Below are 14,313 nucleotides of genomic sequence, written 5' to 3' on the forward strand. Positions count from 1 at the left end.
TTTAAAAAATGACTAAAAATTATTAATAAACTATAAAAACATGAAAATTTTAAAATTTGAGTAAATTGTAAATTTTTTTGAATAATTGTTAATGAAAACTAAAGAGTGACACCAACATTTATGAAAAAAAGACGCCTCTGTTCAAAGCAAAAATGTTACTATTATTTTTGCTAATTTGTTTAATTTATCTTGCTTAATATAATAATAGTAAATCGTTGTTTAAAACGTTTTTTGTCATGCAATTATTATCTCGAATTTTCTTTCATATTATTCTATCACTTTGTTACGCTTTCGTGTCGTAACAATTTTTGTTTTGTCGGAATCTGGCTGGCTTTAAAGAATATTGTAGAAAATAAATATTTAACAACTATTAGAAAGAGCTTGATTGCAAAATCTGGAATTCGGCCCAGATTTAAAACGCATGCATTTTACGACCAAACCCGAAAGTAAGGGTACGCCATAACGACAGGATTGCAAAAGTGCTAATAGTGGTTATGTTAAAAGCATATATAGTCGGCAAGTTGGTTCAGTCGGTAGAAGTGTTATATCTCGTGCAGTTACGTGATGGCCTGGTTCGAATACTGTCCGAAACTCAAAATCTATCATACGCGTATGATGCGGCGCTTGCACGTGTATACATAAAGTGTATGTGTGTCGCCGTGTAGTGTGGTAGGTTTAAATATAAAAATGATATGTAGGCAGCTTTACGTATGTCATATCTGCAAAAAATAAACAATAAAAAACAGCCGCCTGTATTTTGTAGCTGGTGAGGATGCCCTGTTTGATTATTTAACAAGTGCATCATCTTACATACATAGCTGATTGGTACTCTGAAATATGGATTGGGTTTTTAGACCATTGAAAATAATGAATGTATTTTTTTACATTTTGGCATAGGCTTTGTTTGCTTAGTTTTGTGGTCCTAAATTTATCATTCTTTCGTTTGTGTTTAAGAACAATACAGCATTTGATATTGAATTTTGCTTATCTCAAATTTTGTTTAATATTTTTGCTTTAAGGTCGGAAAATTCAAGTTCAGTCGAGTGAGAATTTTTGAATCTCTGCTGGTAATAATTGGAAGATAAAATGCTGAGATGTTCAAGAATTATATCGGGCTGAAATTGAGACTCATCTGCATCTCACAAATTTTCAAAATGTACAGGAAAAGTTACAGTTTTTTAAAGACAAGTTTTATACGTATGTGAATGAGCTGTATAAGTGAGAACAAACGTTTCCAAAATTATCATAAAAGCAGCAAAAACCACGTGCTTCAAGAGATTAGTCTCAGTATCAACATTAATGGACATGAAATATTCTAACAACAAATCGTTATTTTTCTTTCCATGAATTTATGATTATTTAACAAGTCGCGGTTTCCGAATGTTTGACAAAATTTTAAATTATATTTTATCTTCGATAAGATGAACATGACAACAACATTGCAGTTGATGACTTGGTGCGAATGCTATCTGTCCAAACCTCAAAAACTACCGTACGCATAATAAGCGGTGCTGTTGCGTGCATAAAAAATATTACGTACTTTGTGGGGTTTGAGTGAAACAGTCTTCGTGGAGCAAAAACTTAATAATAATTAAGTAAAAAACGATAGGTAAGTAGCTTTGCATCTTCCAGAACCGCATACTAAAGAACAAAATTGTATTTTGTTAGGAGAATTAGATAAAGTTGTCAAAGTTTAATTGATTATTTTTAATTCAGTTCAACTAGATTTTAAATTTGAAGATTAACTTATAGTTAAACTAATTTTTTTAGTTTAAATTTAGTTTTAGTTCAATTAAAACAATTAGTTTTTTTCTCATGACTGGCCGCTTTTCTGAGCTCAGCTAAGCTGACAATATTTTACAACTCTTTGTTAAATGTAATTTTTGTCGTTTAAAAGCACCATGTTTTCCAGTTTTTGATTTGGAGTATTTATTAAAGAAGAAATTTGAAAATTGATTTTTTATAAATTTATTAATAAGGTAAATATAAATATAGCATTATTTTCTCTCGGTTTCTATTATGCTTAGAATGAATGTTGCTAAAGTGAATCAAAGAACTGCAAAAAAATTCGAATCAAAACACACAACAAACCATAAACATGTCATGCGGCTTTGGTTGAATTTAGTTACTGGTCCAATTAAGTTTCATGTAACTTGCTTATTAATATTTCATTGGATTGTAACATCAATATTATCACCACTATGAACATTAACGTCATCAACATCCCAATCACCATTAATGTTATCAACCCCATCATCATCAACATCATCTTCATCATCATTAATTTTCATCGAAACCATCATCGTCAGCGTCATCATGAACATCGTTACCATCATCATCTTCATCAAATTCCATCAATCTTCCCATCTAGAGCATCATCACGCTGCCGATATCATCGTCCCTTCAATAAGCTTGTTATCCATTTCGCTTTACATGTTTTTGCTTGCAGCGATATTCCTTTGGTCATTCGTCGTGACGTCATTCGTCGTAATGTCATTGAAGCTTTTGCAATATAACCTTACACGAACATTATTCATTTCAACTTTCAACTCCAAATTGTCCCAATCATCTATGAATTAATAATATATTTATTAATTCAATATTTGTCTTTTTAACACACGAGCTGGAGAAAATGTTATAAAAGTATCTAGTAGGTTCCTCTATTATTTTAAAATTTAAACTCAAAAGACAGATGTTACATAATTACGAAGACATAACGCATCACGCACACTAAAGGACACACCACTTTTTAAAGATGAAAATGGTTGCGTAGCGCGCTTGATAGCATCTATTTTCAGAATTAAAGAAAGATAAATGTGTATCGCTGCACACATATATCTTCTAAAGAAATCGAGCTAAAAAAAATTATTTTTAGAATAAAAATTTAAAAAATTCAAATTCTTAGAGTCGAAGTCATCATCAGAGAGTCTGATGAAAAATATTCGATTCCGACACTGCTCAAAACAAATATTAAAAAGATTTTCAAAATATTGGAGCTGGGTGTCAGGTCAGATAAAATTATTAATTGTTTAAAAAAAGTTCTACTTCAGCAAAAACTTCGACCATAACATGCTGCAAATGTCATGACATGAAATGAGACGCAAGCATCAGGCGACAAAAACCATCATGTGACTCAGTTATCACTCAAATTATGTTTTCATATTTTTAACGTCCTAATGTTGTTGCCCGAAGCCATTTGAGCTGATTGCCGAAAAGTTGACTACATTGTTAGGAGAAGGGAAGCAACATTTGCATCAGTACACGTGCATACTATGTATGCATTATGTGTGTAAATGCATTTATGTATGCATGTATGTATGTATGTATGTATGTATGTATGTATGTATGTATGTATGTATGTATGTATGTATGTATGTATGTATGTATGTATGTATGTATGTATGTGTGAGTGTATGTGTGTGTGCGTGTGAGTATGTGTGTCTTTGTGGTCCCTTTGTTGATAAAAGCAGGTTCTAGTGTTAATTTGTAAATTTATGTTCAGGGTTACTGCAGAGATAGGTACTTTGTTGCTTCCTCCATAATACATAAAGCATTAAATTTTTGTAATAATAATGATTTGTATTGGTTCATATAACGCATATAACGTTTTTCCTCCGGATTGCCAGAAACCTCGATAACCTTTGATTAATTAATGTTTGTGTTGGCCTATCAGTTGGGCCAAACGTTTCAATGCATATTGGTGTATTGGTGTAATGCAAATGCATTATCAAATATTGTATTTATATAGCGCAAATTATAATTGCTTCTCATCAGCGCTCTTCTCGTATAAAGCATGTTGAAAGCAAAGCCATCATCTGTGGAGATCACTAGGAGTTACCAAATAGGTATGTCTTTAGACGTTTTCTAAACTCAAATAATGATAACCCAGATATACGTAATTTGATAGGTAGGTTGTTCCAAAAAACAGGCTCAGCAAATGCAAAATCTTTATCTGCTGTTTTCAGATTCCGATCTCTAACATACAGCGTGTTTGAATCAGCAGACCTTAGACGCTCATGTGATGACATAGATGAAACTCTAATACATTTATCTTCTAAATATTTCGGAGCCAGACCATTCAAACTTTTAAATACCATTACACCCAACTTGAACATGATTCTTTGTTTAACACGCAGCCAATGCAACTCCTTTAGAATTGGTGATGCATGATCAAATTTTAATTTGCGATATATCATTCTAGCAGCCAGATTCTGAACCGGACAACAGTTTATCAGTTATAAGACTGTTACAATAATTCAATCTAAAGTTGACGAAGGCATACAAATAAAGTCATTGTATCTCTATCTACCGATTTTGTGACTTGACGTAACTGACGTAGTTGGAACATACATTTTTTTAACCAATATACTGACTTGTTGACCCATTGTCATGCGAGAGTTCATCACAATTCCCAAATTGGTGACCGTTTTACCGAAACTTATATCGGTCATACTGATGTTAATCGAGGAAGGCTCAACCGATGACGTTTGTTGCCACGTACCAGCCAACATGAACGGAGTCTTAGTCTGATTCAACTTTAGCTTCTTTGACCCAGCCACGAGCCGACATCAGATATAGTTTTTGTCAGTTTCTCTAATACGGTAGGCATCTCATCTGGAAAACATTAAACACAAATCTGCATGTTATCTGCGTACCCATGGCAATAATAATTACCTTTATACATGTATGTATATGTAGTATGCATGTACGTACGCACGTTTGTATGTAAGCGAGTACTTATGTATCTATGTTGTGTATACATACATGTATGCAGTGTGTATACTTATGAGCGCGTGAAATAAATTATTGTATGATTTTTATTTATACACCAGTACATTAAAATAATATCCACTTGTATGTAAGCAAATAAATTATGATTATGATCTTACTTAAGTGCATTATTCTTCACGTCTTCACACACACACTCACATACTTTCACATACACTCACATACATTCACATACACGCAAATATTAAAGCGCAAATATGGTTGAGTAGTTAAAACTCTATCTTGATTATATCAGCATCAGATGGCGGCATTGTTGTGCAGTTAGAATTCTTGAACTTTATTATTGTCTTTAACTTTTTGAACTTTATTCTTGAAGCCTTACAGTTCATAATGTTCATTTTTAAATTATCACTTCAAAAATGCAAACAAGATTAAATTGCTTATGAGTTCAAACTAAAAGTTACAGCAGCAAGCTGGACCATGCGGTTAATATTCGACGCTCATCACTAGCCCAGCTCCAGTTAATAATTATGTATATTTCATTTGTTTTGGTAGCTTAATATCTATGTTGGTAAACAAACAATGTTGCCAGACATAAGTGGTGGACAAGCTCCCGAACTTCAGAAAGTTGCTGTCAAAGGTCATGTCAGCCAGGTCTTGTGAGCGTAACTGGTCAATATTTGGCTTCATTCATACAAAAAACCATGCAAGAAAATTGTGAAGTTTGTTAAACTTGGACCTGATTGTCATTCCATGTGGTGTTGTTGTTACTGACATAAAAGTTTTTTGTCACTAACATAGAAGTTTTTCCAAATGGAATTTATTTTGACCATGATTGCCATGGAAGCGAGTAAAAGATAATGAATTTATTAGGCTCATCTAAGAGTCCCCTATCAGCACACCTTGTGATGGTATAGATGTTGATAAGATGTTTGAATTGTTCAATAGCGTAATTTGTAATATTGTCAATAAAGTTGCCCCATTACATATGATTGAGAGTCGATGTAATTTGGATGTGCCATGGTATGATGAAGAATGCAGGCAACTGAAGAGGAAGTGTCAAAAATTGGAAAGATGTTACAGTTGAACTTGATTAAATAATAATAAACAAGAATGGGTTAATGCTACCAAGATGAAAAAACAAAAAAATTAGTTTTGGCAAACTTGATTACACAAAAATAATGAAAATCTAAAATGGTTGTGGAATCTACTCAAAAAATTCTCACAACAGTTGCGGTAATGATGTCAAAAATTTACTAGTCATGATATTTCTCAGTTATTTCTCAGAGATAAAATAGATAAGTTGGCGTTGGTGTTTACGTTTAGCGTGATGGCGGCACGTTTTCTCGGTTGTTTTGTAAATGGGTGGTTTCCTACTTTTTGCTTTTGAACAAGTGAGTTTTCTTCTTTTTTATTATTTTCTTCTAATATCTTATCTTTTTCAAGATCTTTTTTCTATATCTTATTAATATTATTATTTCTTCTTCTAGAGACTTTCAGAGGCGTCATTTGGGGGGAGGCAGGGGCCCCAAGAAAAATTATAAAATATTAAAATTATAAATTATAAAAGTGTTAATTTTAATTTTTTTGTAAAAAGGTTATATATAGGATATATAATTTAGTAATTTTAAAACTTTAAAAATTTTGAAATTTTAAAAACTTTAAAAATGTAAAATTTATTACAATGTTGCACTGACGAGACTAGGTAGTCGAAATAGTACTATATGCATACATGTAGATAATGACATCTTCTGTAAATAGGAATTTTGTTAATAGCATTAACAAGTTAAGCTTGGTAGATCGGAGAATTATTCGAAGAATAGAGAAACTATCATATAGATTGAGTACTGTAAGAAACGCAGTGATCTTTATTAATAATATATATATATAACATATATATATATATATAACATATATATATATATATATATATATATACATATATATATATGTTACATGCTAAGTCATAGACCACATAAGTTCGCCCCCCCCAACCAAAATCTGAAATGACGCCCCTGGAGACTTTCTCTTAAGCCTTTCTAATACTCCTTTGACTCCGGCGAGAGTAGTTCGGCGGCGAATCTTTAACTTTAATCTTAGGTCTAATAACAATAGGTGCAATAAATCTAATTATAATACGACTCATAAGAAAATGAATATATTTAGTAGCAATAATAATATTAAAAGCAAGCAAAATAAATTAAATAAATCCTATTCTAATGTAATAAATACTAATGATAAGAATAATAATTCTATTAATTTAAATAATATAACTAGATATAAAAATAACACAATTCAACCTACTTCTACATTTTCACTAATTAATATTAACGTTAGATCTAACCAGCCAAGAAAGAAACCTGACACCTAATTTCCATCTAAGTTCACTGTCACAAAGTCAATATTTCCCTATATAAATCAACTTGCACTGATGATGATTCATTCGGAATCGAAATATGGCCTTATTTGCAGCATGAATTCGGAAAATAAGTTTATTTTGAATTTAATAAACTAAACGTTCTCCAAAAAACTTTAGTGAGAAAAATCGAAAAAATGAACTACGAGCTACAAACATATTAACGCCAAACATTCGGTAAAATTTATAGAATATTGTATAAATTATGGTCTATTACCAACATATATAAATAAATAAATAAATATATATATATATATATATATATATATATATATATACATACATACATATATACATGCATAACATAATGACAGTATCAATAATACATGAAGTATACATATAAAGTTAGTCCACACTAAATATATATCCTATACACTAAACTATCCACGAAAATCACAGCACCTCCAGCATTGCCCAACCCCCCATTCAACCTCGAATAGAAAGCCGAGCAACGACGCAAATGCCGCAACCCCCACAGACCACTGTACGTTTAATAGTCAAAATCCCAGTTATACCCATACCAACACATACATTAAACATGCATATCGTACAAGCAAACACATACACAAATTAAGCTTTACATTCAGATTACCAATGACATGCATGAATAAGTAGGTTTTAATAACATATAATTCAATAAAATTAAATATCTATCTACTGATAAAATCAATTAATCAATTTAAAGTTTGTCTTTTCAATTTTCCTCCTAGAATTTTTCAGGAAATTGTTCTATTTTTGAAAATAGAATTATCCAAGTTCATCATGAAAATTTAATGAAACTGTTGTTATTCAAATTCATCATGCAGATAAGGCCTTATTTCGATTTTTCATATATCATCTTCAGTATGAATTTGGTTTATATATATATATCTGCATATTTTTATATAAATAGCTATTTAATTCTAGTTATTTACTTCAAAACGTTTTTTGAATTGTTTTGGGTTAAAAAATGAGTTAACTTTTATAATTAAATTTTAAATTGTGTTTCAGTACGCTAAAACATGAATCAGGCCAAAATCGTAAATAAATCTTTTTAAAAAAAATTTGTCCATTAAAGAATATAAAAAGGAGAACTGTGGAAAGACACTGGCCATCAAACTTACAGGCGGTTGCCTTGCGTAGTTGACGTTTTTTTAAAATAAATCACATCGAATTTTCATTTTGTTCAACGACCCCATTTTAAACTCGATTATACAATTTTTCTAAAGCAACGTTTAAAAATAACCATAAATTGTAGTTTAAAACAATTTGACATCAAGTTAATAACAAGCAGAATTACAATATTTGTTTATGTGTTCATGGCCTTCAAGATGTTGCTCAGGTTATATTGACAGTTTAAAACTTCGCATACAAAGATGTTTGAAATGTACGACGCGTTGTTTTGAATGTTTGTGTTTATATAATATTGTTATGCACACATCTGCCAGCATCTATGCAACTTTGTTTGCCATGCACTGAACATAGTGTGCAATAGTGTTGATGTTGTTGATGTTTGCGACAAAATGGCAAAATATATGATTATTGATGACATTTTGTTATTCGTAAACTTGTTATGACGACAAGTTTCTAAAATTTGTGACCTCATATGTTTCGTAGCTAATCAGAAACTGAAATTTACATTTTGGTTAAGTGTAAACAACGAGGCAATCTTGCAAATCAGATTGATATTAATAACACTCACTCTTCAAAAACTGTTGCTGACTTTCCTGCGTTACAAATTTAAGATTATTGCAAATAAAGTTACAACTCTAAAAATGTACCACGACAGTAATGTGCAAAATGCCTCTGAAGTTCTCGATTACCTCAAATTCTTTCGTTCACTTGGAATCGTGCAAACCCACGTTCAAAAAATGTAAAAATTATGACAAACGATTGACCTTTTTTCAATTGAGAGTTGATGCTGGATTTTCAGATTAAATAATTAAAAATTGTTTCTGCTCTGAACGTGCGCCAGTTAGAAACTGCTCGTCGCTATTTAAATTCTCCAAAAATAAACATAATTATTTGGTTTTACGTATACCTTTGTTTACAATGCGACAGGCACTTCATATAATTTATTGATATTAACATGCGACAGCGTAGCGCACATGGTACTGTACAACTCTGTACTCAAGTGATGTAAAATTTTGCAGTTGTTCACTTACATTTTGTAAAAAAATTATAACTCGATATACAACAACAATATATAACAACGTATAACTCGCAATACCAAGAAACAACTGGCTTGTGCAAATGTTTTCTACAATTTAATATAATGATTGGCCATGCTGGATGTTCGTATTCCACATTTTAACATTCAATTTTATATACCATTTCCTATACATATGTACCTACAACGAACTGGAAATACTGATAATCTCATGCTTGTTCAGCAGCCATTTTTTTAAAGTGAGCAATTCGTTAAGATGAGGTGGATATCTCAACTTTTTTTACCACAAATCTTCGGTAACAAAATACTCTTTCGGGTAACAAATTTCTTATTTTAAATGATGCGGAAAATTGTGTTTGGCCGCTCTTTGATGTATTTATTTATCCTTGGCCTCTTTTTTTTATACAGATTGGATAAACGTTTTTTTGATTTGGGATAATAAAATATTTTTTTGACGGGACGCTTTGTGATGTTTCGTTCAAACACTGTTTTGCAGATGCAGCAATGTACTTAGAAAGCATAGACATAGATAAATGCATTCAACAAAAATGTTTTCATAGTATTATGCTGGCTTTGATGTTCGTTTCATGAATAAAACTGCACATGCATGAATTCGTATGCTTCTATTTGCTCATCATTTGGGAGAAATTTGTTTGATTACTTTTTCAAGCTCGCTTGACTTTTTTTCTTAATTTGAAGAGACAATGAAAAAAATAGTTTTGTCAGAAAAATCGAAAAACTTAACTATCAAGTCAAACAAGATGGTAATGCAGTGGTTTTTTTGTTGATAAATTGAAGAGATTATGTATTTATGTATTTATTTATGTCTGTCTGTCTGTTTGTCTGCGTGTATGTATGTATGTCAAAAAACACAGCTATAATATAAACCACGCTAACAATGCAGTAGTTTGTATTTATGTAAACGTGCCTTATCAAATTGGCTTTGACTTGCTGTCCGAAGAGTTTAAAACGTTTTTCAGTACAACTCCACTATTACACCATTTTTTTATAAGACACAACATTCGCCAAAAGCACCTGTCCCACCACACAGCAGAATTGATGGCCGTAAAACCATAAAAAGCGAGTCGTTGCAGAGAACTTGTCTTGATCGATATGGAAGAGACAGTTGTTGACCAATCGTTAGGATTACTTATAGGATGTTTCCCAACCTTGAATATTGACAAGTTTTCAAAAAACTGATTCACTACAACCGAATGAAATCCAAGTAACTCTTTCAAGACAGAATTTGCGATATTTACCCTGCAACTCCCTATGAAAAGCTTCATCAATACAAATGGAAAAAAAAGAATCAAACTAATTTCGTTTGCAGAAATTTTTGGATCGTTGCACAGTTCAGTTCATTCAATAAGATGTCAAAAACCAATCAACCACTTTTTCTTTACACGGTTTAGGAATATGGTCGACGACCATTATACACTTATAAAAATAAACAAAATCCTAACTGATTCGCAAAACTCCGAGCAATTCAGGTCATCAAAAATGTTTAAAGCAGCGCTCAATAAAAATGCGTTTCAGTCACTTCAAACATTATATTCAACCTTTAGAGAATGAAAAATTTGAAATAAAATATTCACTAAAATTAAAAGATATTTTAATGTTTGTTATCCGTAATTAATCAGTAATTTCATAAAAAGAACGACAGGACAGAACATGTCAAACCATTAAGAGTAAAACATTTCTAATAACAATTTATTTATTCAATCATTTAGCAAAGTTATGACGATTATAAAGACTGGAAAGTGGATAATAAAGTGATTATATTAAAAGTAATTATCCTCAACCAATTGATGATCAACAATGATTCAATGAAATTATATGATATACCATAAATGTCTAAATGTAGTAACACCCTAACACACGCATATCATTACTTGAGCATAGTAGGCCCTGGATTAAGCTATCGCTTTGCTAAATGAATGACCTTTGCTGATACTATTTTTTTTTTGTGTTGCACGTTGTTTTATAATGCTGTTGAGTTTTGATCATCGTTCATTTGCTAAAAACTTTTGTATCTGTAATTGTTAATTTTCTTTTTATAAAATAATTTTACATTGTATTTAATATTTTGTTTGTAATTATATATAAAATGGTGAACAAATGCTCAGCTTACGGATTTAAAAGTGGATACAAATCAAATGCAACAAATGACGAGAAAAATGACCTATCGTTTAACGCCTATCCACTAAAAAATCCGGATTTGTGCACTAATCCTCACATAGATCATGTTAAAAACAAACATTCCAATATTTGTTTACTCCACTTTGATTAATCAGATTTCGTCACATGTTTTAGTGATAGGTACCATCCAAATTTCAAAATGCATTTTCGTATTTGTCCACTCTAATCCAACAACCTCGATCGACAACAAAATTTTCATCAGCTACTCATCGCGTGTTAAATATTGAAATCTGTTTCTATCTGTATATCAGAATCTGAAAACTCTTTCTTTATGTATGAACTGACAAAAGAGTTCAAACTGTTGTATGCTTCATCAGTCCTCATTTCAACAAATTTGCTTTTAGTAATATCAATCAAATTCTTTGCAAATGCTACATCAATGTTATTACTTTGCAAATAATTAGACAAAAAGTTAATGTTATTCAACACTTTTTGTAAAAAAAAACATCAGTAAAACAAAAGAATAGTTAGTCAACAACCTAAAAAGTCCAACAGCTTCTGCTCGGACACTTCCTGTATAACCTTTTTCTCCATAATTAATATCTTCTAGAGTTTCCAAAATAGCAGAAAATGATTCCACATTCTTTTTTTTACAGATAAAAAAAGGGGCGCCAATTTTAGCAAAAGACCGCGCGGGGGGGCGACTATGGTAGATCCGCTACTGATGAGCGTTTAAAGGTTTCTTATTTAGATGTTTCGTCGAGACATCTATGGATCTACATATGGAAATCAAGTAAATTTACGAGTTAATTACCCAAAATTTAAAAAAAACACGTTTAAATATATAATAAAAGAAATTAAACCCCTTGTCATTCGGTTTACGTCGCATCAGCAATTACAGCGGGATTCCAATCAGAAAATTTATAATACAAGTTTCGTTTAGAAATAATATTATAACCGAATGAAATTACACAAGAATCATGTCTGCTCAAAAAAAAATGTAAATATAGGAAAGTTATCAGACAACAAGCAAGATTCACAGCCGATTTATGAAAAGATTATTATTAGATAAAGTATGATTATTTAATGAAGAGTCTTGGTGGTAGAAAGTTGTAAGAAAAACTATAAGAATAAATATGGAACATCATTACATTTATTTTTAATCAAGTCAATATATTTGTTATATATATATATATATATATGTATATAAAATATATACATTAAATTCGTTTGAAGTTTCGGCTGGTTTCGTTTCTGCTCCGTGTTTTTCTTGATTAGATAGAATTTTCATATAGTGATTTAATTAAATTTAGTTGCATATAATAGAGGAAATTTAGACAAACAAATTTATATATATTTTTTATCGATATTATTATTTGTTAATTTTACTTTAATTTATGTTATTTGCTTTAATTTAATGGAAAACCTAATTTAAATAAGCGTAGTTATAAAGTTGAAGTTGTTGCAAAGACAAAGTCAGATTCGTTGAAAAACTTCAGCTGTTTTCGTTGCGGTTGTGTTTCAAATCTTACGTTAATACCTGATGATGTGTACTGTTTTATTCAGAAGTATAATAATTTCAAGTGGTTTTGTGATACATGTAATAATGTTTCTCCAGACACCAAATCATCAACGGAAATAGACACGGATCTGCTTGCGAGGGCAGTTGACAGAAGTAAACAGGAATTGATGATTAAAATTGATGGGTTGACAAATGCCAGTAAAATCATAGAATCGGAGCTCCGGAATATCAGATGTGCAGTAAAATTGAATGATGAAAAATTAAGCAACATTAATCATGCTGTTGATGAGATGCGTACGGGCAGTGGTGGAGTTAGTATGTCATGGACCGATATAGTAAGCAAAGAGGTTAAAAAAACATTGATGTAATTAACGTTGAAGTCAAGAATGTGCAAAAAAAGTTGAATGATGCGACAGATATCAAGGAGAGAGAAAAAAATTTGGTGCTTTTTAGACTTGCTGAAGGAGACGACGACAAAGAACGTGTTATGAAGATTTTTAATCACTTGACTCGAAACGAAGTTGCCGAGAAAGCAGTTGTTAAAGTAACGAGACTGGGGAAAAAACAAGAAAAAATAAACAGACCGTTATTGATAAGTCTTGATAGTGTTGAGTCGAAAAACTTAATAATGGATAATGTATCACGAATGAAATCGTTGGATGATGTCCTAAAAGGTGTTTGGCTTAGTCACGACCTATCAAATGATCAGAGAGATGAGCTGAAAAAGTTGATCAATGATGCAAAAAAGCAGGAATCTGTAAGCGGTGATTTTTATTCAGAGTGAGGGGACCTCCGGGAAGATGAAAAATAGTCAAGTTTTGGAGGGATCAAAAACTGAAAGAAAAAGTTTGATTGAGAGAGATGGCACTGATGGTAGCGTTGATGATATTGATTTTGATGGAATAAACGTTGAAAGTTGTTTTAGATATGCAAATAATAAAAGCCATTATGGTAAGTGTCAATATAAAATCTCAAGTCTTGATGTGTGTGGTGAAAGGGGGTGTAACAATAAAAATGCAATAGGTGAATTTCAGTATGTTGAGGATGATAAAATCAAGGAAAGTTTTAATGAAGCATGTGGTAAAGGTAAGCCTGCTAAAATTGGAAATGAGGAGCGATCGGTGGTTCTGAGAGTTTTAAATATCAGATCTATAATAACAAAATTCAGCTCTATTTATGGTTTGATTCACGAAGGCCTAGACATCTTTGTTTTGACGGAGAGCTGGCATGGTTCGGCAGATAATATTTCCATTGGGTTATCAATGCCACCTGGCTATCAGTTTGTAGACCGTTTAAGATCGCACGACCCACATCATGGAGGTTTAATCATTTTTTTCCGATCAATTTTTAGATATAAAA

The 14,313-nt window shown here is 31.4% G+C and overlaps 1 protein-coding gene across 1 annotated transcript in view; it reads left to right on the forward strand.

Moving 5' to 3' along the window:
• Window positions 1-11,400: 11,400 nt before the first annotated feature.
• Window positions 11,401-14,313, forward strand: part of HELRODRAFT_158709 (hypothetical protein) — a gene marked incomplete at both ends in the record, with an annotated part of 3,095 nt that continues 182 nt past the window's right edge. The window contains 3 exons of the mRNA XM_009010710.1: window positions 11,401-11,538; window positions 12,999-13,289; window positions 13,734-14,313. The exon at window positions 13,734-14,313 is cut by the window's right edge and continues 182 nt beyond it. Coding sequence (XP_009008958.1) covers window positions 11,401-11,538; window positions 12,999-13,289; window positions 13,734-14,313 — 1,009 coding nt within the window. The remainder of the gene's footprint in view (window positions 11,539-12,998; window positions 13,290-13,733) is intronic.

The sequence above is a fragment of the Helobdella robusta genome, assembly GCF_000326865.2.
Source record: "Helobdella robusta unplaced genomic scaffold HELROscaffold_1, whole genome shotgun sequence".
Classification (NCBI taxonomy): Eukaryota; Metazoa; Annelida; class Clitellata; order Rhynchobdellida; family Glossiphoniidae; genus Helobdella; species Helobdella robusta.